Source organism: Phaeoacremonium minimum (genome assembly GCF_000392275.1).
Source record: "Phaeoacremonium minimum UCRPA7 unplaced genomic scaffold PA7_03_scaffold_3, whole genome shotgun sequence".
Lineage (NCBI taxonomy): Eukaryota > Fungi > Ascomycota > Sordariomycetes > Togniniales > Togniniaceae > Phaeoacremonium > Phaeoacremonium minimum.
In genome coordinates, this window is record NW_006920910.1 from 306,438 (window position 1) to 329,768 (window position 23,331).

A 23,331-nucleotide genomic window follows, 5' to 3' on the forward strand; every position below is an offset into this window, starting at 1 on the left:
TCAACGGGTTTCAGGGGGATAAATCATGATGTACTGGCAAGTGCTTTTCAATAAGTCGTCTGTCGCATTTACTCTAGCAAGCGCAGACTGAGTTTCCAGAATTATCTTCTATATTTAGTGAATAGTACATTTGCTTCTCTTGTTGAGGACTTTGTTGCCAGACATAGCTTCCCTTTGCGGCTGAGCTTTCTAGCTTAGGAACTGCCACTAAACATAGCATCTTCTCGTAGGAGTGACTGTTCCAAACAAAAGAGTCCGAGAAAGAAAGAAACTGGGATATGGTGATTATACAGGCCGAACGATGCCCTCTAAAAAAGCTTCTTCACAGTGTTTGAAGTGGAAAGGTGGTTGTTTTCTGGATGGCTCCTAATCCACTGTCTATTACACCACAAACGGATGGGTTCATTGGTCTAAAAGAGCTCGTATTATTAAGATAAATACGACTTTTCGCCCGAAGTTGTACTTTAATGGGGGAATATCAACAAAAGCCAATGTTTATGGTCTCTCAAGGAACGAGAAACAGTAGTAGTATCTCAGGTATTCCTACTCTACTCCGTTGACAAAAGAAAAGGGGGTATTCGTAACTCCAACACATTCCGGGGTTCCGTCAAAACCTTAGCAAAGCCAACGAAAGACTGCCTGCAAAAACTGATCTAAATAAGACACGCGATTTCAGAGATAAAAAGAGTCTGGACCAGGTTGACGACCAAAACACGCATACAGATGTAATGACTAACCACTGGGTGGCTCCTATGCCGTGATTCCAATCGAGTTCTTAACATGAAAGTCATCGTCGTCGTTATCAAGATTGAGCAGGTGGAACCGATTGGCCATCCTATTGTTGGTCTTCTTCTGCGGCACAATCTCTTTGCGTGGCTTGACAGGGACAGGCATACGATCGAGCGCTTGAGCGCACTCATCTAACTCCCAATCGATCTTCAGACCCTTATATTTGCTACACAGTAATTAGCATGAAATTCCTCATCGAGCACTCGGTTCTAACTTACCCCCGACTCATCATGCAGGTTCTCGCAAACATGGCATTGTGCACTGAGTTTGTGGAGATGAAGCAACTGCTACCAATGAACTCGACCTTGATCACCACAAGGTTGTGGATGTGCTCCAGATCATCTCGAATACTCTCCTCCGTAATCCGAGGATCGCAACGTCGAATGACGAAATTCCTTGTAGCTCCAATGCCGATCTTGCTGGCAACATGACCGGGCAGGATAAACTGACGGTCGCTCCACCGGATCTCCACCTGTTTGGCTGTGAGTATGCACGCTCAAAGACAGTGCTTCAAGAAGCGACTTACCCGCTTATTTTTGATGTACAAGTCGTTCTTCTTGACATGATCAAAGAAAGCCCTAGCATCGACAGCATGCAAAAACGAGATGGCCACTGAACGATCGTTCGCTCGCAGGTAGACATCCAGCAACTGCCCGCCTCGAACAACTCTGGTGACGTCGGCATGGGTGACACCTTCGGGGAGATTGGTAAGTAGAATGGTCCTGGTGCACTGGCGGTCGTATTGAGGCCTCTGCGTCGGCTGAGGGAGGTCGATCGGGACATTCGTCTCATCTACCGGGGCCTGTAATGAGATAGAGTCAGGGCTAAGATCTTCATCTACCCAATCCTCCGACTCATGGACATGAACATTCGCGAAATGTTTGCTCCAAGTCTCATAGTTTCTAATGTTGGTCGGAAAGCCCCGCGGTGCTTCGTTATATGCAGGGGGTGGTGCTTGCATGGCCAGGCGAGCGCCTCCATCGCCAATAACACCCACCTTGGTCGTGGTCGGCTTAATGGGCGGTGTGTCTTGGATTGTTGCATCATCTTGGCTAAGCAACTTTATAATCATCAGCAAAGGGCTCGAGAGAAACGACTAATACTAAAAATCATAACATGTCAAGCAATTTCTGCGCTTCGCCCGTGAGAGCGTGGCACGATGGAAACGGAGAAATAACCTACATCAACAGTACTCTCGTCTACGCCACCTCTCAGCAGGTTACGTTTCAGGTTCGCTAAATTGTCGAGTCAGCAATGTATCTCGACTGCAACTGACTCACCATTGGAACTATGCTGGAGTATATATATGTGGACAAATGGATAGCTCTGAAATGCTGGAAACCACCTACCATATTGTCTGGCGATCTTCTTCAAGTCATCGTGTTCGGTCTTGTTGAGTATGATACCAGTAGGGGTTTGAGCGGGATTGTCGATATTCTAAAATCACACTTGGTCAAGATCTGTAGCATAGCAAAGATCCGAAACAAACGTACGAAGTCGGCCCTAAGAACGTGGCACAGATAGTCAGCCCTATGCTACAACAACGAATGCCATAGTGGGTCTGCAAGCTTTGGATGTAACATACCTCCTGACAAGAGTCTCAAAATATGCTCGGTCGATTGTCACCATGTCTGACGCCATTTTGACGGGAGGGACTGGTGTCTTGGGGGAAAGACAAGATAATACAAGAAGAAAAGGAGGCGGAGAGGGAGAAAATAAATAAAGAAGGTAAAGTGATTTTGCAGAAATTACCTAGGTAGGTAGGAAGGAAAGAAGCCCAAGCCCCGCGCATCGACTGAGGGCCTGCCTCGTCACTGTCGTTTGTTCTCCCAAATCTTGCAGATATCAGATTTCCGACGGCCAGGATCCCCAAACAAGCTACTGCCAGGTACTTGCACGACCACTGTGAGGTAGGCGCGATGGGGGGCTCTGGCAGGTACCCCACACTTGCTCTTTTAGGACAGCTGCACGTTGGTTTCTGACGGTGTGAGGCAAGTGCCTTACAGGATGACTGCTTAGTGGCCCTGGAATTCGGCACCCATAGCTCCCAAGGTCTATTAGCGCCTCCACAAGCCTAAAGAGCACGGTCCTCCGCCAAAGGAGCCACTTGCGGGACGGCCTGGCCCACCACTTTATCTTCGATCAGCGCTGCAAAACGACCAATGGGGCTCCACTGGGTCGCGTGTTCAAAGACACTGAATATGATCTGTAGTTTCCGTTCTGTGGCTTCTCCTCTAGAAAGGCGGACGGTTTCAGCAGCAGAAAGTAGATTATCACAATATGGAAAGAAGGAAACTATTGTATGGTCCCAGTTAGGGATGTTTCTTTCACGGCAGGTGGGAGCTCGTGCTGGTAGTTACCAGATGAAGCGAAAACTCCTCGCTTATATAAGTGACAACGACTGTGTAAGCGCCGCCACAAAGTTATTTCCTACGAGTTCTGTGTTGGTGTCCTCCTTTTCTTTAAAGTTAATTTCTGAAAAAATAAAAATAAAAATCTCTATTTCTCTCGAGAAGTTGTCAATTTTTAGAAGCAAGCACTCCATAGTGCTAAATTTGGCAACCTCAAGAGGAGGCTACGGCTGCATGTTCCATGCAGTTGGTAGCCAGTCTGGATGAGACTATCGCCAACCTGCGGTACGGGGACCAACGACCGCTTCGAAGAGAAGTCATCTGTTTAGCTCAACCTATCACATTGACTCCTTAACTGACATCAAGCACCGGGCTTCCAATTGAGAGATGCTTTGTGCTCTCTCTCTCTCTCTCTCTCTCTAGCGCCAGGATGCTGTCATGAGTAGTTCTCGACTCTTATCTCTCCGTCATAGCCGTCATAGGGTTGCTAATCGTCATCGACCAACGTCAGGCCATCGCATGACGAAATCGTTCTCTATAATAAGATTTAGCTCCAGCATGCAATGATGTCCGGACTCTGCTAGCCCCTTTCGTCATTGTGCCTAAGTATTAGCAGTGGAAGGACATCTTTCTTTAGTGTCGGCCCGCAATGCTCGCAGCCGCGGTGCTCGTTATGGCATAGGAGAACCTTCATTAGCCGTCATCAACACCCTAGAGTTACCTATAAGTATTTACATAGGTATGCCGTACTTTATAAGCAATCTCTTACTGCGATAACGGTAGGAGAAGGATAACATATCGGGAGAGCCCAAGGTTTGGCCGAGTTTATAAGGGAGGTAAGACAAGTATTTCCAACGGCGCCGGCCGAAACCTTAAGAAAGCGCTGGGAGTGCCTGGACGGGCCGCTAAGGTAGCTCGGTTCTAGTGCCAGTCTAGAGCGCCACAAGCCATGATCGTACTGAGCCACCTTCTAGAACAGGCAAACCAGCCCCGCGAACAACGGCGCGGCTGATAATACGTGCAAGGAACAAGAGGACGGTGTTATTCCTCTTACCTTATCTCAGGCCAATCTCTTGCCCCCAACCCAACTCCTTCTCCGCCCCGTCACCGAGACGAGAAGCTGTCTTTGTGCGCCTGGCACCTGGTTCGCTGCCTCGGCAGATTGGCTCCTCAAATTGGCTGCTATGCACTATACCAAAGCAACCATATCACTGTCCCCCGCTGCAGGCACGGCATCCGGAATGCATCCTCAGTGGCCAATTCCCGCCCAGCTCGTGCACCGTCGACCCAATCTCCGGAAACTAGCAATGATGTCCCAGGCGTGCTGATGCTGGCCGCTCTCATTGCTGCAACCCTCCCTCGCGGAGGTCCCCTCTAGCTGGGGAAGCTGGGCGATCTGGCACCAGGTAGGGCGCTTTATATTGCCTCGCCGCGTCCCAAGAAAGTTCTTGGAATGCTTGTCTCCTCTTGTCCTTCTTGGCTGCGTTTCCCCTTTGCGCAACCGTCCAATTAGCCTGAGATCGACGAGTACTTGTCACTATGAGATCTCTCAGCCTCGTCACGAGCATTGCTGCTGCCCTCCCGGCTACTATTGCATGCGGAAGTGACGGCCATACTGGTTGTTACGGTCCCATCAATGCCGTGGAGCATGTCCGTCATGTCAAGCGCATTCAGCCTGGCGCCCCGAACGCGACATATGGGCCTACCAGACCCCTCGAATGGGGTCAATTGAATGTCTTGCATACCACAGACACTCACGGTTGGCTCGAAGGTCACATAAAGGAACAGAATTATGGTGCTGACTTTGGTGACTATGTCACCTTTGCCAAGCACATGAAGCACAAGGCTGGCAACATGGGAGTAGATTTGCTGATCGTCGACACTGGTATGAACTCAGCATTGTAGTATTAAATGGCCTATGAGTTGCTTATTATGATATACTATAGGAGATCTCCATGACGGAACTGGCCTCAGCGATGCGACTCCGGTCGATGGACAGCTGTCCCAGCCAGTTTTTGAACAGCTCGACGACTATGATTTGCTGACTATCGGTACCTTTCACTAACACCTCTGACAATACATGGCGGAGACTAACATGACATTTGTAGGAAATCATGAGTTATACGTAACAGAAGTCGCATATCAAACCTTCAATGATTTCAGCAAGTTTTGGGGAGACAGGTACCTCACATCCAATGTCCAGATTCTCAACCCCAGCACGGGTGCGTTTGAGTATATCGGAAAGACGCACAAGTACTTCACAACAGCCCATGGCTTAAGGATAATGGCTTTTGGCATTCTCTATGACTTCACCGGTACGATGACACTCGCTAAGCATAAAAAGCCGGCGAGCTGACAATTCCAGGCAATAGCAACGTGTCTAAGGTGATCAAGGCGGCAGAAATGGTCAAGCAGGATTGGTTCCTCGATGCGATTAACACAAGCGAGCCCGTCGACTTGTTCCTACTGCTGGGGCACAACATTGCTCGTCCTAGCACCGGCGGTAGCACTTTTGGTATTGTCTACGACGCTATCCGGAGTGTTCACTCTAGCACACCTATCCAGATATTCGGCGGTCACAGCCACATCCGTGATTTTGCCGTAGTTGACCAGCAGACAACCGCTCTAGAGGCGGGGCGATACTGTGAGACTCTCGGCTGGTTCTCAATGAGCGGGTTCGACAAGACGAACAGCGGCTATACTGGTGTGACCAATCCCCACGGTGTCCCCAACCCAACCCGGAAGGCAACAAACACTTCAACCGCTCCTTTTGTCTATTCCCGTAGATATCTGGACTGGAATAGGTATTCATTTGAGTATCATGCAATTGGAAAGCAGGATGATGCAGTGTTTGACTACCACAGCGGTCTTAGGGTCACTGAAGAGATCACAAGCTACCGAGAACAGCTCAAGCTTGGAACCGTCTGTAAGTATCAAACGTTGCTTGATGGCAAAATATTGTTGGCTGAAAATTCCAGATGGATGCGTACCCGAACACTACTGTCAGACTTGCGTTCCTTTCACGGATCCTACCAACATTTTTACCGTACTGGCCGATGCATTGGGTACTGTAGTTGTTAACCCTGATCGCGCAGACACAGCCCGAATTGTACTCACCAACACGGGTGGCATCCGCTTTGATCTTGTCAAGGGGCCCTTCACCTATGATGACAATTTCATTGTCTCACCCTTCCGGGATGTGTTCTTCTATATCCCAGACGTGCCATATGCCCAGGCGAGCACGCTCCTGGCTAGGTACGTAATCACATAGCTCTCGAGTCGAGATACACAATACTAACTCACATTTCAGCCTCAACGCCGGAGGAGCGGACAAGAGGCGGGATCGCTATGCCGCCATGCCCATCCAGGAGCGCGACTCCTGTACCGACCCCATTGTCGGCCCAGTTTCTTCGATCGAGATGAGAGATATGGCGACGCCCAGGGGTATCACTCGTCGACAGGTGCAGGACCTGACACCTGGCTACACCACCACGGATGATTTCGGCACCGACGGTGACGATACTGCCCACAGCGAGATTCCCTACTATTCCATTCCGAACTACTTCCAGGGCAGCGGAGGCTTCCCTGAGACGGGTACCCCTGATGTCGTGGATGTCGTGTTTGTTGATTTCATCGAGGACTATGTCCTTGGAATCCTCGGTTCGGCGTACTCTGCGGACTCGGTCTCATGCTACATCTCTTGCAACTACACATCGCAGGATTACCTGATTCCATATGCTCAGCTGAAGTGGCAGGAGAATATCGCAGATTGCCCCATATAAAATAACATCACATAGAGTGAAAATAAAGAAGACTTCGATACTTAAATGACCTTTGCTAGACCATTGTCTATGTAGTCGAGTGCCGAAGGGGGTCAACGCTCTCGCCACTGTGTTGATACAGATAAAATCATTCCACCGATATATGCCCGTTTATGCCACCGGCCCATTTTCCTAGCCCATTATACCGCTCTAAACGCCCTTATTCCCCAGATTTTCCACATGTTACTCATAAACGGCTTCTGACAAGATCCTCTTGAGTGCCGATTTATCATCCCATTTCCCATCCTGAATCCATCTGATATCCAAGAGTTGACAGAGATTCAAATCGGAATCTGTCAAGTCATCAACCGTGTCCACGCTCAGGCCCACCACCTCCGCCAGACACTCACGATACGCTGACCGGTCATAGTGGTCCGCGCCAAACCGGCACTCGTTCTTGTCTCCGATGAGAGACGAGAGATTCCCTATCAGACACACCCACACCAGCGCCGGCTTCATCGCCACAATTTTGCCGTCCCAGTCTTCATCGTCGTTCTCGGCTGTCCAGTCTAGCAAGCGCGGATCTAGGACGTCGTCGCTAGTTAAGTGGTGATAGTTTACCGCTGTTTTGACACGGTTCTCATCTATGAGTTGACGTAGCTGATGTGTTAGAAGACTCAACAATATGCTGTAGCCGCCTAGATTCCGCGGGAAATCGGGTAGTAGCTCCTTGAGGTAGAGAAGAGAGCAAATCCGCAGCAGCGGATCCAGCGTATTGCCGTGCTCGGCCGGTATGACCGGTGCAATGGCAGCTTGGTGGTTCTTGATAAAGTCTTCGGTCTTCAGCCACGAGGGGTCGATTGGGTCGACGTCCGCCTCGGGGGTACCGGGTCTGGCTCCGCTGCGCAGTGGTCCGGGTTCACAAACGAGTGCATGCTGCACGGCTTGGTACTCCTCCGTGAATTCATTCGGGTCGAATGTCACCAGCCTCGAGGTCTTAGCGTAGGCGTAAGCATTCACGAGCTTGGCAAGGTTGGATACGGAGGTCAGTACTGGAGGGGAGATGTTGCTTGGTGAGAGGACGGCAGTCACATCGTTGACGATCTCTTGCCGGGTTGCTTCCGGTAAAGTATCGGAGGCGTTTTTGTAGAGACGACTGAATGGGAAATAAGGCGATGAACCAAGGGTAGCAGCACCCTTGATGTCAGTTCTACCCATTTTTGTTAGCGCGATGTTGGTCAAAATCTATGTGAGAAATACTCACTTCCGGATTTTAGAGAGTAGCGCCGGCCGGACTCCTTCTAGACCGCCGTTCATTTCAATCATCTTCTGTAGGCCTTTCATATGTACATGCCAATGATCATATCTGCCTATATAGTTCTTCACGAGTGTCAGTGTGATACAATGTATTGCTTTTCATGATTGTAAACCTACCCCCATGAGGGCCAACGTCGTGATGCATTCTAAAGTAATTGAGCCGACTCTTTTTGGACTATTGTCTAGTTGTCGATTTATGATCGAGCACACCTTAGATATGTGATACGACAAGTCTTTGGAGCTCATTTCTCCTTTCGCTATAGACTCGAACATTGTCCCGCACATCAGCACACAATGAAGTGCTGCCAAGTCATTAATGACCAAGTAGTAGAAGTCGTAGGAACGGCTCGGATTGTAGTCCAGGACAGCTTCGAACGGATACATCTTCCGCGGCACAACGGAGAAGTAATTGTGGAACATCTTGCGGTTCTCCCCTGTCATATATGACGGTAGGTCGTGAGTTGCCCATGTTGGGATCGATGGTGTTGGGTTGCCAATATCGGCGATGTCATAGAAATCTTGAGCTGTAACTGAAAATGATGGCTGGAGCCCGTCTTGCTCGGGAGACGGCCTTTGAGAGGCGGATGTTACAGAGATGTTGTCATCGGATCGCGTTGTGTTTCTTCTCCTCGCAGGTTTCTTGGCCTGGTCATTTCTTGTCTCCTCCTCTGAATCTTTATTGTCTACATCTTTCGCCTTATTTCTGACAGATGGTTTCTTAGGCTCCTTCTGCTTCGTCACAAACTTGAATTTCCGTTGCAGGAGCTGTGACGAGTCGGGATCTGCGCTAGAACTGCAATTGCTGGCCTGTGGGTACGAGTTCACAAAAGAAGTGCCGTTGAACTTCTGTTTTGACACCTGAAGACCACGTCGAGTTGAGATCAGCTTTCCATTCTGGGCAACTGTGACATTGAAATGGTCCATCCTATTGGCCGCCTTGTAGCAATGCACGGTACTTTGAATTCCGTAAAGGAAGCGGCCAAGGGATGTGTGTGTGTGGAGCGAGAGAACCGACAGACTGGAACTGGGACACACAAGTGCAGCCAATGCTCATCCAGCTGTGGCTCGAACTCTTGAGATGCGGCGTTGCAGAAGGGCGGGCGGGCGGCACGATGCCTCTTTAAGGGATCTCTGCCCAACTGAGACGACTGCGTCAATGCCGGTGTGTTCCCTCCGGCGGCTTCAAATCCAGCTGGGAGCAGCCAGAATACCGGTGGCGGCCGGGAAAGGCGACACTTCAGTCTCCTGACAGGGCTGAAGAATCAACGATGTGGCTGGAGAGACGGAGTAGCTGAGACCTCGATTACGGCTTGTCGCTAAACCGAATCAAGGAACACTGCCGTAATAGGCAATCAGACACAATGGAACGGTCGGCTTTCCTCCCAGCGGATGCCCATTATAAGGTGCAATGACGGTATTATATAGAAGTCTAAACCTAGGGGATATGCTAGATGTGTCAGCATCACGCTCATAGTCGTGCTAATCCCTCGTTGCAATGGCAAGCCCGCCAGGAAGTCGTCATGTCATTCAATCATATCCTCTTGTCTTCAGCCAGTTAGAGTGGCAGTAATGGAACTAAAAAGGATGGCATTCTGGCTTACTGAAATATCTCCGGAATAAAATCTTGCGTGATCCAAGATGACGAGCTTTATTCCGGCCGTTTGGTTGTGTGCACTAGGGCCCGATGCAACCGCCGAGAATTGACTTACACGAACGGGATAAATCTACATACAGTTCGCGCGGTTCACACTACGCAATCACAAGTCAACAATTAATACAAGTCGGAGCAACTAATGCCAAAATGGCGCACCTACATAAGAAGCGTAAGCCCAATCGACTTTCGCATATTGATGGACCGTCAGATCGATCATAAAGCAGTAAGAAAGCTCCTGCCTCACAGGGGTCATACAAATCACTAAGTCCGCACGTACATCCGCTCCTCTGCGGACCGCCAATCTAATACTCCGCTCAGGGTCAACTAGTGTATTAGGTAGAGTCAGAAGCAGTATCTTGAACACCTAGAGTGTCACCGAACAAGCATCTTACGTCAGCCATACAGATTCTATAGACGAACGGCATCTCGAGATATTCGAAGTCTACCTTACCCCGGAACATAGCCTTGCATCGATCATTAAGCATGATTAACTGCTTTAAGAATGGGACTTGGTTTAGGATTACTTAGATGCGCGGATTGGGTTCGGCGGGCTAAGATACGGTGTTCCTTCTTTGGTTGACACCGGAAAGCTGACAAAACAACTTAATCATTCCCCTTACAAGGTGATTTTTAACTTGGTTGGTCTTTAAGGAGAGCTGATATCTTTGCTGTGACTTGAAGATAAAAAATCGCTTGCCCTTGCCGGCGGATAAGCTTGAATAGTTCCACATGATATTGACACTGTTTGGCCTTAGAGCCGTTTAACTCCATGCTCCTCTGGTAACTACATGGCTTTTTTTTATGTTTTTTTATTCTTTTTTATTTTTAATTTTTAGAAAAGATAAGCGTAAGTATGATCCACGGGACCATGGAGCCAGGAATAAATGCTGGCTGAACAATGTACATCAAATACTTCCGCTTGTTGGTTGTAAGATACTTTCGCTCGTAGTAATAATGCCTTCGTTAGTAGTCTGGAGCCCAATATTCCTTGTAGTGAATACTTCATATCCGCGTAACCAATAGACAAACATCTATATGCACTCGGTGTTATCTCCCAGGCGTATAGCTCCATTTAGCGACATAGCTTTCAATATTCCTTCATTAAGGTCGCAGAGTTATGTGTCCGGTTGTTGACAAATAACCCGGTATTGGAAGGCTCGCGATTGTTAATCTACCCAATTGCCTCTATGTGATTCTTCATGAAAATCAATTACCATAAGCAGAGCATCTCGTTGCGAATACTACTGATCCAGCTAGGTGAACAGCATCTTCGAAGGGCAGACGGATTGTGCCATCTATGCCTCGTAAGTCTCTTCAATCACAAGTCGCCGCGTGCATGCTAGAGATGCTTTGAATTTACGTAAGAGCTTGGCAGTCATCAGAAGTAAACATCTCCCTTCATAAGAACTCGCGCCGTCCGGAGGAGCTCGGCAGAGGCAATCTCATCACCGGCCATAGTGGCTCCTATCTCCACGTTGCCACTGGGATGCCCAATCACTGTTGAGCCCCTCTGATTCATGGAGCGAGCAATCTGTGCCGGAATGGTCCCAGGAATATTAGTTGCGGCACCTAAGCATAGCGCAAGTGTCAGAGGGACAGCCTTGTGAGCCTGACCCATGGACATGGCCTGGACCTTAATGTCAATGTCTGCGCTGTCAGAGCTGATCTCTGACTGAGGGAATATCATAACTATTTTCGGCACGCTCTGAATTTGAGGGTCGAGACCCATCTTGCTGGTCCCTGCTTGTCTGATTTGCTCGAGCCTGAGCTTTAGCTCAGGATCTGCCTCGATAGATGCTGGATTAAGGGATGAGATGTTTTGGACTGGGAGGTCAGACACACGCACGAAGACTCCAGGGTTGGAAACATCCACTAACGAGGCCTCGATAGTGTTTCCGTCGGGGAGTTCGAGAATGTCCACAGGGTTACCAGTTGGTAACGCCTTTCCTGTCTTCGCACCTGCTGGGCTGAGGAAGCTCAGCGTGATTCGCGAGTTCGTCCCAGGGACCCCATCCATCTCGTAATCGCCATCAGGGCAGTACCTTAGCGGATCTCCTACGACCCTGAAGCGCGAGTGGATAACCTTAGAGGTATTAGTGTTGTATATTTTGACCATAGCAGTCATCTGTCCATTCTCATCTGCCGTGACGTTCTTAACAGTCTTGCCTATGTAGCCTTCGTCAAAGGCTACAGGTCCAACTATTGAGCTCATATTCCCGCAATTGCCAGCCATGTCAAGTGTGCCGTCCTTGATGCCGACCTGAACGAACGTGAATTCGACGTCTGCATCCTCCCGGTCGGTGGGTGATAGCACGCAAATCTTGGATGTAGAGGAGATCCCAGAGCCCATCCCATTGAGTTGACGACCATAACCATCAGGCGAGCCCATTGCAGCAGGTAAGACGGTGTGCCACTGATCTTGCGGCGGCAGGTCATGACGATTGATAACCAGACCATTTGATGTCCCACCTCGGGCGAAGATAGCTGGAAAACTCCTCGGCACCATGTTTGTTGAGTAATAATGCGATACAGCCCCAAAAATAAGTCGCCGCCGCTGCCAAATTGGCGGGGCCCTCGGTAGAGTATCGAAGGTTCTCAAGGACCTGGTGACAATACTGCAGCTCGTCGAGAACGTCACTCCAGCCATGTCTAGCGATTTGGAGTGTGTGAGCCCTCTGCAGTTGATTATGAAGGCTCGGCTTTGTCTTTTATCCTCACGTCAGCAGCTGTTCCGGAAGTCGAAAGATGCCTGTCGTTTTCATCTCGAATTTATTGTTGTTGCTCTTCGACACACGAGAGGTCTTCGGAAGAGTGCCCGGGGAGTCGGCTCGGCAGATCGGCGTGGGGCTGGCCCCACTTGCAACAGGAGCAAAGGGGGAGTGCCGACATGTCCAAAGACAGTACTCACAGGCATTCGAATTGATGGATCGTATGTTTGATTGTCGTCTTCATACTCTATACAGTAGTTTGAGGCTAACACTATCACCAATTTTACATGCGCTTCCTAGCTACTAACAATATCATTACATTGCAAAGCGCGCATTGACGCTGTGCCTGTTGAGTAGATTCGATTGTGAGAGGCAACTTCAAGAGCAATGGGTCTGCATCACTCGTCATCATCATCGCCAGCATCAGCCATGCTAGTATCTGCAGGCGGAGACTCGTAGCCTCCTCCTGGGCTTGCAGCGTCATCGCCGTTGATTGGTGATGCGGGCCCTTCGTCTTCCTCGTCCTCGTCATCGCTCACAATGCGACCTCTTCTAGATCGCTTTGACTGCTGCCGCCTGCCCACAGTTCCTTCCTCATCCTCGTCATCTCGCGCCTCATTGTCAACATCCATCTGGTCATCTGATTTTGGAGTGGGAACATCGGAGATGGGTGAGGCTGGAGTATCGTCTCGTGCGGAAACTCTGTCTGCTGCGTCAAGGACGTCACTGTCATCGTCGCTGTCCGCGACAAGCTCTGCAGATTTGTATTTGGATGATTCCTTCTTGCCAAGACGCCTCTTCTTCGGCTTTGGCTGTCTCTCTTCTTCCGACTCATCGCCATCCTCGGGCTTCTTTCGTCTAGACCGACCTTTCTGGCGGGGCTCGCCACTGGATTTGGGTGCTGGTTTTCGCTTCCTCTTGACCTTTTCTCCCGTTTCGCTGTCAGTGGTCATCTCTGCTGCTTGTCGCGCGCGCTCTTCCTCGGCACGCTGCTCAGCCATTACTTTATCGCGGGCTGCAATTTCCTCACGCTCTTTTCTGATCTTCTCCTGTCTCTCGCGCTCCTTATCCAGAGCCTTCTGCCGCTCTTCCTCGCGCCGACGAAGCTCGGCTTGTCGCTGCTCTAGAGCTGCGGCTAACTTCTCTTTGTTCTTCTCTTCGTATTCCTTCTGGGCTGCGATAGCACGCTCCAGCTGTTTGCGCTGAGTATTCCGGGCCATATTCGCACGCTGTTCAATGTCATGCTTGGGATATGGAGTCTGCGGCTGGGTAGAAATTTCGTCTAGCGATGTGATAGCAGCTTCAAGGCCTTCTGCAGCGTCCTCTAATTGCTGTAGTGTACGCTCATGTTCCTTGATATTGACAATAAACGAAGCGAGCTGTATCTGCACAAAGGCGATGTTAAACTTAAAGTGAAGTTGCTCCGGAGCTGCTTCTAAGGTCTAAAGAAAAATTAGCTACCTTTGTTAAAACGTGTAAGGGCGACATACCTTCTTGGCGCATTCGAGGGCGGACTTGTAAGCGTCTAGGTTCTTTTCCTTTCGTGCCTTATTCAGCCAAGTCCGACCAAGGCAAGCTAGAATATTAGAGTCGTTCGATTTGCCGTCCTTTGACAAGGCAATCTCATAGCACTCAATAGCCTTAGAGAACTGACCCAACTCCGAATGGGTATGGCCCATGTTGACAAAGACATGAGCGTCCCTGACCGTGTCTCGAACTTTTGAGAAGATCGCTAAGGCTGTCTTATAGTCCTTCTTATCTTCAGCCAATGCAATCGCGATGCCCTGAGCAGCATAGGCATTCTTCGGATCCACCTGTAAAGCTTTGTCGAAGAACTCGACGGCCTTGGTGTAGGTCGCGCTTCGTTTCTGTTTTTCGGCATCCGTATCCCTGCGCATCTCGCGAGCGACCATAAGCCATAGATTACCCATGCCCACAAGTGCATAACGGTCATGCTTGTCATGATTCTGCAGGGTCCGCTTGTAGACATGGCCTTCAGGATCGTCATTAGGGTTTCCAAGGCTGCCTGGCCTCTTCCTGGAACTCTTGCCTCTAAACCATGCATAGAGAGCTCGAACATCTAGATCCGTTGGGTGCTCTTGATACAACTTCGCAACTGCATCAGGCCCGTCTTGACCCGGAGTCGTCCTTAACTTGAGATATGCAAGGCGGATGCGAGCATCGGTGTAATCGTCATGGCGTTTTAGAAGACCTTCATAAACTTCAATAGCCTTATCAGTCAGACCCCTAGACTCGTAGCTTCGACCGAGGTTGAAGCTTATCGTTGTCACAAGAGCATCTGTGTCCAGGGTCTCATCCTTCTCGCCAATTCTGATACACGCACCCAATGCTGCCTGAAACAGGTCACTGGCAAGTTCGTGCTTCTCTGCTTGAGAATAGAAACAACCAATGTTATTGAGAAGCTGCGGTGGGAGGAATTTGCGAAGTTCCGCATGCACAGCAGCTTCGTCCTCAACGTCTGAAGGGTAGTCAGACTGCGGGATCTGATCAATCTCCAATTGCTCCACCTGCTGCAGACACTGGAGAGCTTTCTCGGGATGTTCAATTTCATATAGACGCGCGAGATTGAGGAGAACAGAAGCATCTGGAGATAGATTCTTCTTGGGATCCTTCCAGGCAGATCTGACATTTTCCAAAAGAGAGACAGCTCTTCTCATTTGTTCAGTAACGTTCTCGTCCCTGCCTGCAGCCTCCTGATTCGCAAACACTTCTTCAGCATATAGAATACCCAGAAGAGCCATTGCCTCGTAGCTTTTCGACTTTGATATGATCCGATCCAGGTGATATCTGGCATCGCCCATCTCATTCTTGAGCACAGCAAGCTGAGCAATTCCGAACTTCGCAGGAAGGTATCCCCGCTCATCACCACCTCTTGCATCATCAGCTCGTTTATAAAATTCTTTAGCGCGTTCCACATCTCCGTTAATATGCTCTTTCCGCGCTAGGAGATACCAGCCGTCGCTCGCAATGGCATTGACATCGGTGAATTGAATAGCTTTGTGTGCCAGCTTGTCAACATTATCAAAATTCTTCTTTGACAGGAAATAACCAGCAAAGGTTGCATTTGTAAGTGGGAGATTGCTGTCAAGCTTGAATGATTTGTGGGTGTATTCAGTCATCGCTTTCTTATAGAGACGAATGAATTCCGGACTGTTGATTGGAACACGTCCGCTGCTGTCGAGATAGTAGAGGCCCAGGAGGATGTTTGCGACTTTCGAGTCAGGATTAATCTCGTAGCTTCTCTCCCAAGCTGATTTTGCATCATCTTTGAACCCGAGCTGCCAGAAGCAGCAGCCAATACCAATGCGAGGGTCAGGATCCACAAGATCGGGCATCTTGCGCAGCACCTCCTGATATGCAGAAAGCGCGTCAGGGTATTTGCCCATAGAGAATAGAACTCTTGCCTTGCCCATGGTTGCCAGCATGTTCTTTCCCTGGGAAACTCGAATTGCATCCTCGAATGATTTCAGAGCATTTCTCAAGAGCTCTGCCTTATCCGCATCGGCTGAGCCAGCAGGTCCGGATGATGAAGGAGTCTGGAACGAAGCTCTGAGCAGCAGCAAAACGCCACGAGCTAGGAAAAGAGGCGGAAAAGCTGGGTTGATTCTCGATGCTTCGTTTAGACTAGATGTTGCAAGTTGAAGATAGTATTCTTTCGTCTTCGCTTCCGAAACTAGCTGGCCCTCTGGCGCAGTTCGCGGCGCCTCACGACTCTTCCATAAATACATCCAACAGAGACAGCTCACCATACTGAGCTTATCCCTGGGGTTGATATTCTGCATCGCATTGCCACCACGGATTAACATCTCGATGGCATAGTCAACCCGTCGTAGTTTCGCGTAGGCAAGTGCAACCGCCATCCAATAAGTCCGCGCAGCTTGCTCTGTCTCGAAAAGATCGCAGAGATCCGACGGATCATCGACCAAGTTCATCAGATCAATTTCGACTGCTTCATCTTCCTGGTCGCGTACAGGAATATCGAGAACGGCGGGCACGTCGGAGAATCGCTTGCTCGTGGGGGCGCCGTTGGCGGCACCATTCGGCGCGCCATTGACATGGCCGTTATAGAGAGTCGATGCCATAGTGGCTCGCAACAAGGGGGATACGACGTTGTGGGGATGACTCGAAGGCGGCCTTTCAAATCATGAGGCCGTGTCAATTGACAAAGAATTGTGAATAAATAGCGAGAGAAGGAAAGATAAATTTGGCAGTCGTGACTCCAGCTGTGATGCCTCTAGAAGCGCGCAAACGCATTCACAGAGACTACTCCTCAGCTGGGGTTGATCTTATTCCGGGGTTGGGATCACGACAGATTTGTTTGCTTGGGAATTAAAGAAATAAAGCGACTTCGCGAGGCTAAACGTATCCATGCCAGATGAGGCTGAAGCTTTCCCACCCTTGTCGAGAAAATGCACGGACCACAGCCATAAGTTATATCACGTGACACCCCTTCTTCCAACACTCCTTCTCAGCAATTATTTGGAAAGCTGCCTATAAGACGAATAGTTGCAGCAGTAGTCGCTAATTTATAACCCAGTTTCCTTATCATAGAATCTGACTCTAGTATTACAATATAGCAGATGTGCACACTTGTACTGAGGCTTCATTTGCTCTCAAAGTATCACTTTAATCCAAACAAAATTCTCGTTGGCCCCTTTGGTATTGTCTTAAAACACAAGCAATATGTTCTAGAAAGATATTCTGGGTAGATCATTTAGGTTTATTGTTATACAGATGACTTGGGTAGGATTCATCCCATTTTTAAATAATAATAAAATCTGAGCGCTATTGTTGTTTCGGTCAAAAAATATCACAAACAGGCTTGTGAGCAAAGTTGAGGCGATCATCACAGGACTATTTTATTTCATAACACGACCCGTCACTTATTTTTAGTCTATTATTTCACTGACTTACTTTCTCTGAACATAATATTATTCAACCATCTCGGCCCTAGGAAATTCCACTCAATGAACCCGAAGTCCTTCGAGCCCCGGTGAACTTTACTTCTTTCAAAAAGCTTCCGCCCTCGGATGAATACTGAAAGGTTCATGTCGCCAGCCAAAGATCAAATTTCTTCTGTCATCCAGCTCCGCGCGTATCGTTACCCATCAAACTCGCCTATCGCATTGGTACTTGGCGCATCACGCGACCATGATGGCAGATTCTCCTGCTGCTTCGCCAGACCCGAGTCACTGTTCTGGCTGGAACTGTATGAACCAAGCACAGCAGTTTGGCGTTATTTTCAGTATTGTGTTCATCTTCGTCTCCCTTCTTTTAATGTACTTCTATCTCCTTGCCCGGTCTCCCAGTCACCAAGACCCAGTCGACCATGATATCGAAGCGGGCTGGAACGGCAGAAGTGGTAGGAATATATATGAGATGCGTGTTCTGAGGATACACGATCGGGATCAAAATAGGTTGGTCTCTCTACCACCACGTCGTCACGATTCACCGAGACAGTCATTGGATTTGCCGAAACGGCCAACTATCCCTAGCCAACGATCTTTAACTGATCTTCCGATATCGCCGACTCCTCCACCTCCAATATCGATGTTACCATCTCTACAACCAGGAACAGGAGGAGCTCCTCCGTGTCCACCTCCTCCACCCCCTATCATACCGCCATATTCGGTGCAAGGGCTGCCTAACTGGTACAACCTTCCCTGGAGGATCCCGATGGTTGTGCCCTCTCCTCTACAAGAGCAGTTCTATCCACCAGGGGAAATTCCGGGTCGAACACAGGGTATTGCGATGCTTACCTACCCTCCAGTCCTCCAGCCGCCACCTCCTCCTCCGGTCTCAACTATACGGCAGAGCATTGATGGACCTGAACGGATTGCTCATGAGCCAGTTATTGAAGAAAACTCTAGCAACGAGGCCTCTATATCACCCATCCAAAGCTTCTCCCATAAAGTAGACTCGGCTGCACGTTCAGAAAGATTAGAACATTCTTCAACACAGCGATCATTAGATGAGCCCTCGACACGAGTGTCCAATGAGATACTAAATCCATCGGAACAACCTTCTAATGTTTCAGCTGGAGAAGTCAGTGAGCTCACATCTCACCGTCGATTCCATCAAGATTCAAATACAAGTCTCGGACTGAAAGCTGTGCGGGATAACAGGTATCGACGGCAACCCTTGGGGGCAAGCGACCGTCGGAGGTCAAGACGTGGGAGAGACCTAGCAGATCACAGCCACGGACAATGGACTTCTCATCGTAGTTTGCACACTTCGCCTATTCGACCATCTTTGGATGAGCTCCTGCGAGATAGACAGATAGGTGAGGCTTCAGCCGATCATCAACACGACCAGTCATTTGAAGTCGAGAACGAAAGGCACTTCGGTAACCACAGCAATGTAGAAGATGCAGAGGCCGCATCGCCTACAGGTCCTCGTCGAAGGCGTCAAGTTACTTTTCATCGACCATCCCCAGAAAAACGAGAAACTCAACCTGAATCTCCTTTTGAAACAATGCGAATTCCTATTCCCCGATTATTCTCACCAGCTCAAAACTCAGAGGCATCGAATACGGTCTCCTCAACGGCCGCAACCACAGGACACAGCTCCGAGTCGTCTTACAACGATAGAGATGGGTTTGAGAATCTACCGAGATCGGCAAGACAACATTATATTTCACAGCCACCACGAGACTCATCACCACATAGAGCTTCTCAATCCTCATCAGTGTGAGTTGATAAGCATCTTTTGAAGGAGAATGGTATAATGTAATTTAACGGTGGCTGACGAAAACAGTGCTCACGAAACGCAGAGAAATGGAAGAGGTGGCCCAAGATCTATCGAACTACCAAGGCGCCAAGTCTTTAGAAGAATGATTACAAGTCTACTTCCAACAGTACTCAATGCTATCACCGAGATGGCAGAGATCCCTTCACAAGAGACGCAGCTTGATCAGAGACAGCAAAGAGAAGAATCTCGACATTCCGGTACAAGTACTGCTAGACATTCCAGAAGGCACGTCTTTATATCCCCACATCACTCAAGAAAACATGAAAGCTAACAATTCAGATCGAGTGAGACATACAGCGAAGTATCCAATGCAGCACCTCCTGGGCCTACTACTGTTCAGCCTCGACAAAGCCCAGTATACGGAATTCCTGATGAGTGGATTGGGTCTCGACCATCACCAGCCAGCCCCGTGGCTCAGTACCAGCATGACCAGAGTCCTAGCTCTGACAATTTAGGGGACCACTTAAACGAAGAAAGCAGATCAGCTTACAGGGTTGGAGCCGATGCTCGGAGAGATAGGCGACGAGCTACCAGGGCTGCTCGGTATATCAGAGATGGTCATGCGTGAAAGGGGAGCTCACGTAAATTATGGGGGAAAGAATGCTGAAGCGAATCGTGAATTTCAAGTCACTTGACAAGCATCACGATACAGAATTGTGGCGTATAAATCTTTGCCTCATTTTACAAATCTTCATACATGTACGATACCTCTTGCTCGACGCCAATACGCAAGATTCTGAGAGGCATTGCTGGCGGCGAAGTACCGGCATCTCTATGCATGGTTTTCCAACTTCTCCCGGTCCAACTGCCGAGGTAGTCAAGCCTAATTGACGCTGTCATGTTTCGCTTCTCTCGCTGCATGATCTATGACCAAAGATGCCCACCGTGCGGGTGCCTCATTTCGTACAAAAGACAAATTAGTGCACAGAGCGAGGAGGAAAGCCACCGATAATATGGAAAATTAGGGCCGCATATAGGTCGTAGTGCATGTGCAGAAGGATGGGGTGTCATCGGCGTTGTCGAAAACCGGGTTTCCTGCACGTTTGATAGCCTAAGCCACGATGACATCCTTCAGTCCTGAGCTTCCCGTCTTGGAGACTTTAGACAATGGATTGACTGCTCTGTATACCACTTGCAATTGCTCGAGACTGCTGAAGCCCAGAGAAGTAGGTGGCTGGCCCCCCCGGTTTCGGACGCGTCATGCCCTGCCGCAGCGCATAGATACCGCCCTTTTGAGCCACTCCTCCGCCAGGGTAATAAACGTTAATTCTAGAAGGGTGAAGATTCTAAATATTGAGAGTCTTAATACTCAAAGACTTCGAAGGTTCTGTTTATTGTAATAGGTCTATCAACTTCAATAAAGGTAGCAATACTGTGTTGAAGAGGTAATGATACCCTTGCTAAATTAACTATTATTACCCTGGCGGAGGAGTACATACCCTAAACTTGGGGGTTTCTTCAAACCTAGTGCCATATCTAATCACTTTGACAGAAGTGAGTTATTTAGCGATGATGAGAGTCCGATATGTAGCCCCGCAGGTCTTGTGAACATACGGAGTGGAGAGGGGAAAGTTCCCTAACCCTGGTATATGTAAACAGTCTGTATAACATGTCTAGTTCGATGTAACGCTGAGAAAGGATTACGGAACGGAATGTGGGATTACCGAATGAATTTCAAAGCAGGCTATGGGAGAAGAGTTTTAGCCTTATTGTTCAACTGTAGAGAGAACTTCTGACGGTAGACAAGCTCGTAGTTCACGATTTCGTTGGCGATTATAACACGGAGCTTGTCCCCCAACCCAGATGTGAGATGGATCCAGGATTAGGCAAACACTTTGGACGATTACATTCATCTCTATTAATTAGACAGCAGAGATCTGCTCATTGAAATATTGATAAGGCGCTTCGCTCTTACAACAACCACAAGACAATGTGGTCCATTAACTATTTAATCGTACCAACCCTGGCAACTCAAGTCCTGGCAATAACGAGCGACTTTGTTCTGACTTGTCCTGTAGCGTACGCTGATGGTACGTTCTTCCTACAGATTCACGTGGGATGCGTATTAACATCAATAGGAGGGCTGTACTTGAGGGAGACCAAGCCAGGGTCTTACACGCCAGACCTTGGTGGCCTTCTCCCGGCATCAGAGACTTTTCAATTAGCGAGTACGTCAGTCCATGGTAGTACTGGGTGTCATGAATAACATAATCGGCCAGTCGCTGTGACAGATGGTCCAGATAGCACGTGTTGTGGACCAGATACCTTCTACCTGGCGAAGAAGACCGGTTCGAATACTTTCCAGAGATTCGACCTCCAACCTTACCTTGATCTGTCCGCTGGAGCGGTGAGTCCTATAGGATTTACCTCAGATAACTCTACTCTTGGAGCAGCGCAGACTACATTCGGATGGATGGATGTCTACGGCTTCCTAATGTGGAGTCCTACCGGACATCTCAAGGACGTCTATCCTCCCCCAGCAGCAGACGGTAGCCAGGTAGTTGCGCCAAACCAGGGATTTGTGCTTCTCCCAACAGCTTATTCGGGAATTCTTCAACTCATTTGGAATCAAACCTTATACGAAACGAACACGACCGCCGCAAACAGTCATGCGATTGGCCAGTGCTTCTCGTCCACAGGAGTGACGTTTGATGATGACCTCTGATGGGCTGGCAAACATGATTATGATCCACTGTTCGGATTTTCTCTTTTTTCCTAGCAACTGAATGCGTAGCGTTAATGAACACGAGATGGCTGAAGTTGTGGTCCACCACCTAACAAAGATATTGGGCCTCGACTTCTGTCATCAAACATCAAGGCCATCATTCAGAGGGCCATTTAGACTGTTTAGTGCGTCTGAGAAAGTGTCAATGTTGGAGACTCCATTCAAATAACATTCATAGTCGTCCTTCAGAAGAATGACACTTCTAAAGGTGTACATTCGTTAATTGAATGCTGGATATTTGTCACAGCTGCCAAGTTGCCTTGCTGTCAGCTCTATGTACCAAGTGATGGCGGCTGTCAAGATGCTCAACTTCCTGTTCATAGAGAAATCAAACTGTGTAATCCAGATGTATAATACACATCTGATTCACTCCTCCGCTAGGATAATAAACGTAGAATCTTGAAGTGTGAAGGTACCCAATGGTAAGAGCCTTAATACTCGTTGAGACCAGGAAGATACTGTTTATTACTATGGGTCTGTCAACTTCCGAACAGGTAGTAATCCTTTGTTGAGGGGGTAATGGACCGTTGCTGTACTAAAATTTACATAAGGATGTTTCGATTCAGTGAGGGCGAAAAGGAGGCGGAGGATGGCTCTTGAGGACGGATTAGGTAAGGCTGCTGCGTAGTGTAAGCGGAAGGAGGCTGGCAAAGCCTGGGACATGGCCTATCTTCGCATCTTGTGTGGTCCGTGCACAGCACAGCGTCGTCATTTCTTGGTAAGGTCCCTACCTAGTAGCGTAGTGTGCCTGAGCAGTGGGCCGAAAGCTTTGAGCTCCAACATCATCAACATCGCCTGGTAAAGCAAGTCCGCAGCCTCCGGGACCTCGACAACACCCAGCGCATCTCGCAGCAAACTGATACAGTCCACGAACCTATCTTCTATAATCAGCGGAAGCTCATGCCGATTTCTATCGATTGTGCACTGGCATCATCCGGCTTCCTCCGCCCCACCCCCGCGACCAGGCACTGCTGTGCTTTGGGCCAGCCGAACCTATCAACAAAGCCGAGGCAAGTACAGGCAAACTGAAGGAGTGGCCTGCCATCATTGTTGGTAGAAAGTTGAATCTGTTTGTACTTGTTTGAGGGGCATCAGAAAGTCTTACAGCCATGTGGAACGACGAGGACAACAACCCGTATGGGAACAGCTTTGACCGGCGGGATTCATTCACTTCCTCTACAGCTAATCCCACTTCTCCAACTGCTCGTGAGTGTGAGTTCATCTTTTGCTTGTCTATCTGAAAGGGAAATTCACA

The 23,331-nt window shown here is 48.9% G+C and overlaps 5 protein-coding genes across 5 annotated transcripts; 1 reads left to right on the plus strand and 4 right to left on the minus strand.

Annotated features, from left to right (window-relative positions):
* Window positions 1-750: 750 nt before the first annotated feature.
* Window positions 751-2,430, minus strand: UCRPA7_80 (putative rna recognition motif containing protein; the record flags this gene model as incomplete). Its single annotated transcript, XM_007912678.1, has 7 exons — window positions 751-955; window positions 1,008-1,261; window positions 1,316-1,591; window positions 1,972-2,024; window positions 2,139-2,226; window positions 2,283-2,292; window positions 2,375-2,430. 7 exons carry the CDS (start codon window positions 2,428-2,430, stop codon window positions 751-753), a joined length of 942 nt encoding a protein of 313 aa, XP_007910869.1.
* Window positions 2,431-4,679: 2,249 nt separating this feature from the next.
* On the plus strand, window positions 4,680-6,922 carry UCRPA7_81 (putative ser thr protein phosphatase protein; the record flags this gene model as incomplete). The annotated part of the gene is made up of 6 exons (XM_007912679.1): window positions 4,680-5,025; window positions 5,087-5,191; window positions 5,249-5,455; window positions 5,506-6,066; window positions 6,236-6,395; window positions 6,451-6,922. The coding sequence occupies 6 exons, from the start codon at window positions 4,680-4,682 to the stop codon at window positions 6,920-6,922; spliced, it is 1,851 nt and encodes a 616-aa protein (XP_007910870.1).
* A 222-nt stretch (window positions 6,923-7,144) lies between these two features.
* Window positions 7,145-9,142, minus strand: UCRPA7_82 (hypothetical protein; the record flags this gene model as incomplete). The annotated part of the gene is made up of 3 exons (XM_007912680.1): window positions 7,145-8,111; window positions 8,166-8,230; window positions 8,429-9,142. The coding sequence occupies 3 exons, from the start codon at window positions 9,140-9,142 to the stop codon at window positions 7,145-7,147; spliced, it is 1,746 nt and encodes a 581-aa protein (XP_007910871.1).
* Window positions 9,143-11,250: 2,108 nt separating this feature from the next.
* UCRPA7_83 (putative methylitaconate delta2-delta3-isomerase protein) lies at window positions 11,251-12,261 on the minus strand (the record flags this gene model as incomplete). The annotated part of the gene is made up of 1 exon (XM_007912681.1): window positions 11,251-12,261. One exon carries the CDS (start codon window positions 12,259-12,261, stop codon window positions 11,251-11,253), a length of 1,011 nt encoding a protein of 336 aa, XP_007910872.1.
* A 717-nt stretch (window positions 12,262-12,978) lies between these two features.
* UCRPA7_84 (putative tetratricopeptide repeat protein 1 protein) lies at window positions 12,979-16,683 on the minus strand (the record flags this gene model as incomplete). Its single annotated transcript, XM_007912682.1, has 3 exons — window positions 12,979-14,022; window positions 14,071-16,137; window positions 16,348-16,683. The coding sequence occupies 3 exons, from the start codon at window positions 16,681-16,683 to the stop codon at window positions 12,979-12,981; spliced, it is 3,447 nt and encodes a 1,148-aa protein (XP_007910873.1).
* Between the last annotated feature and the right edge of the window lie 6,648 nt (window positions 16,684-23,331).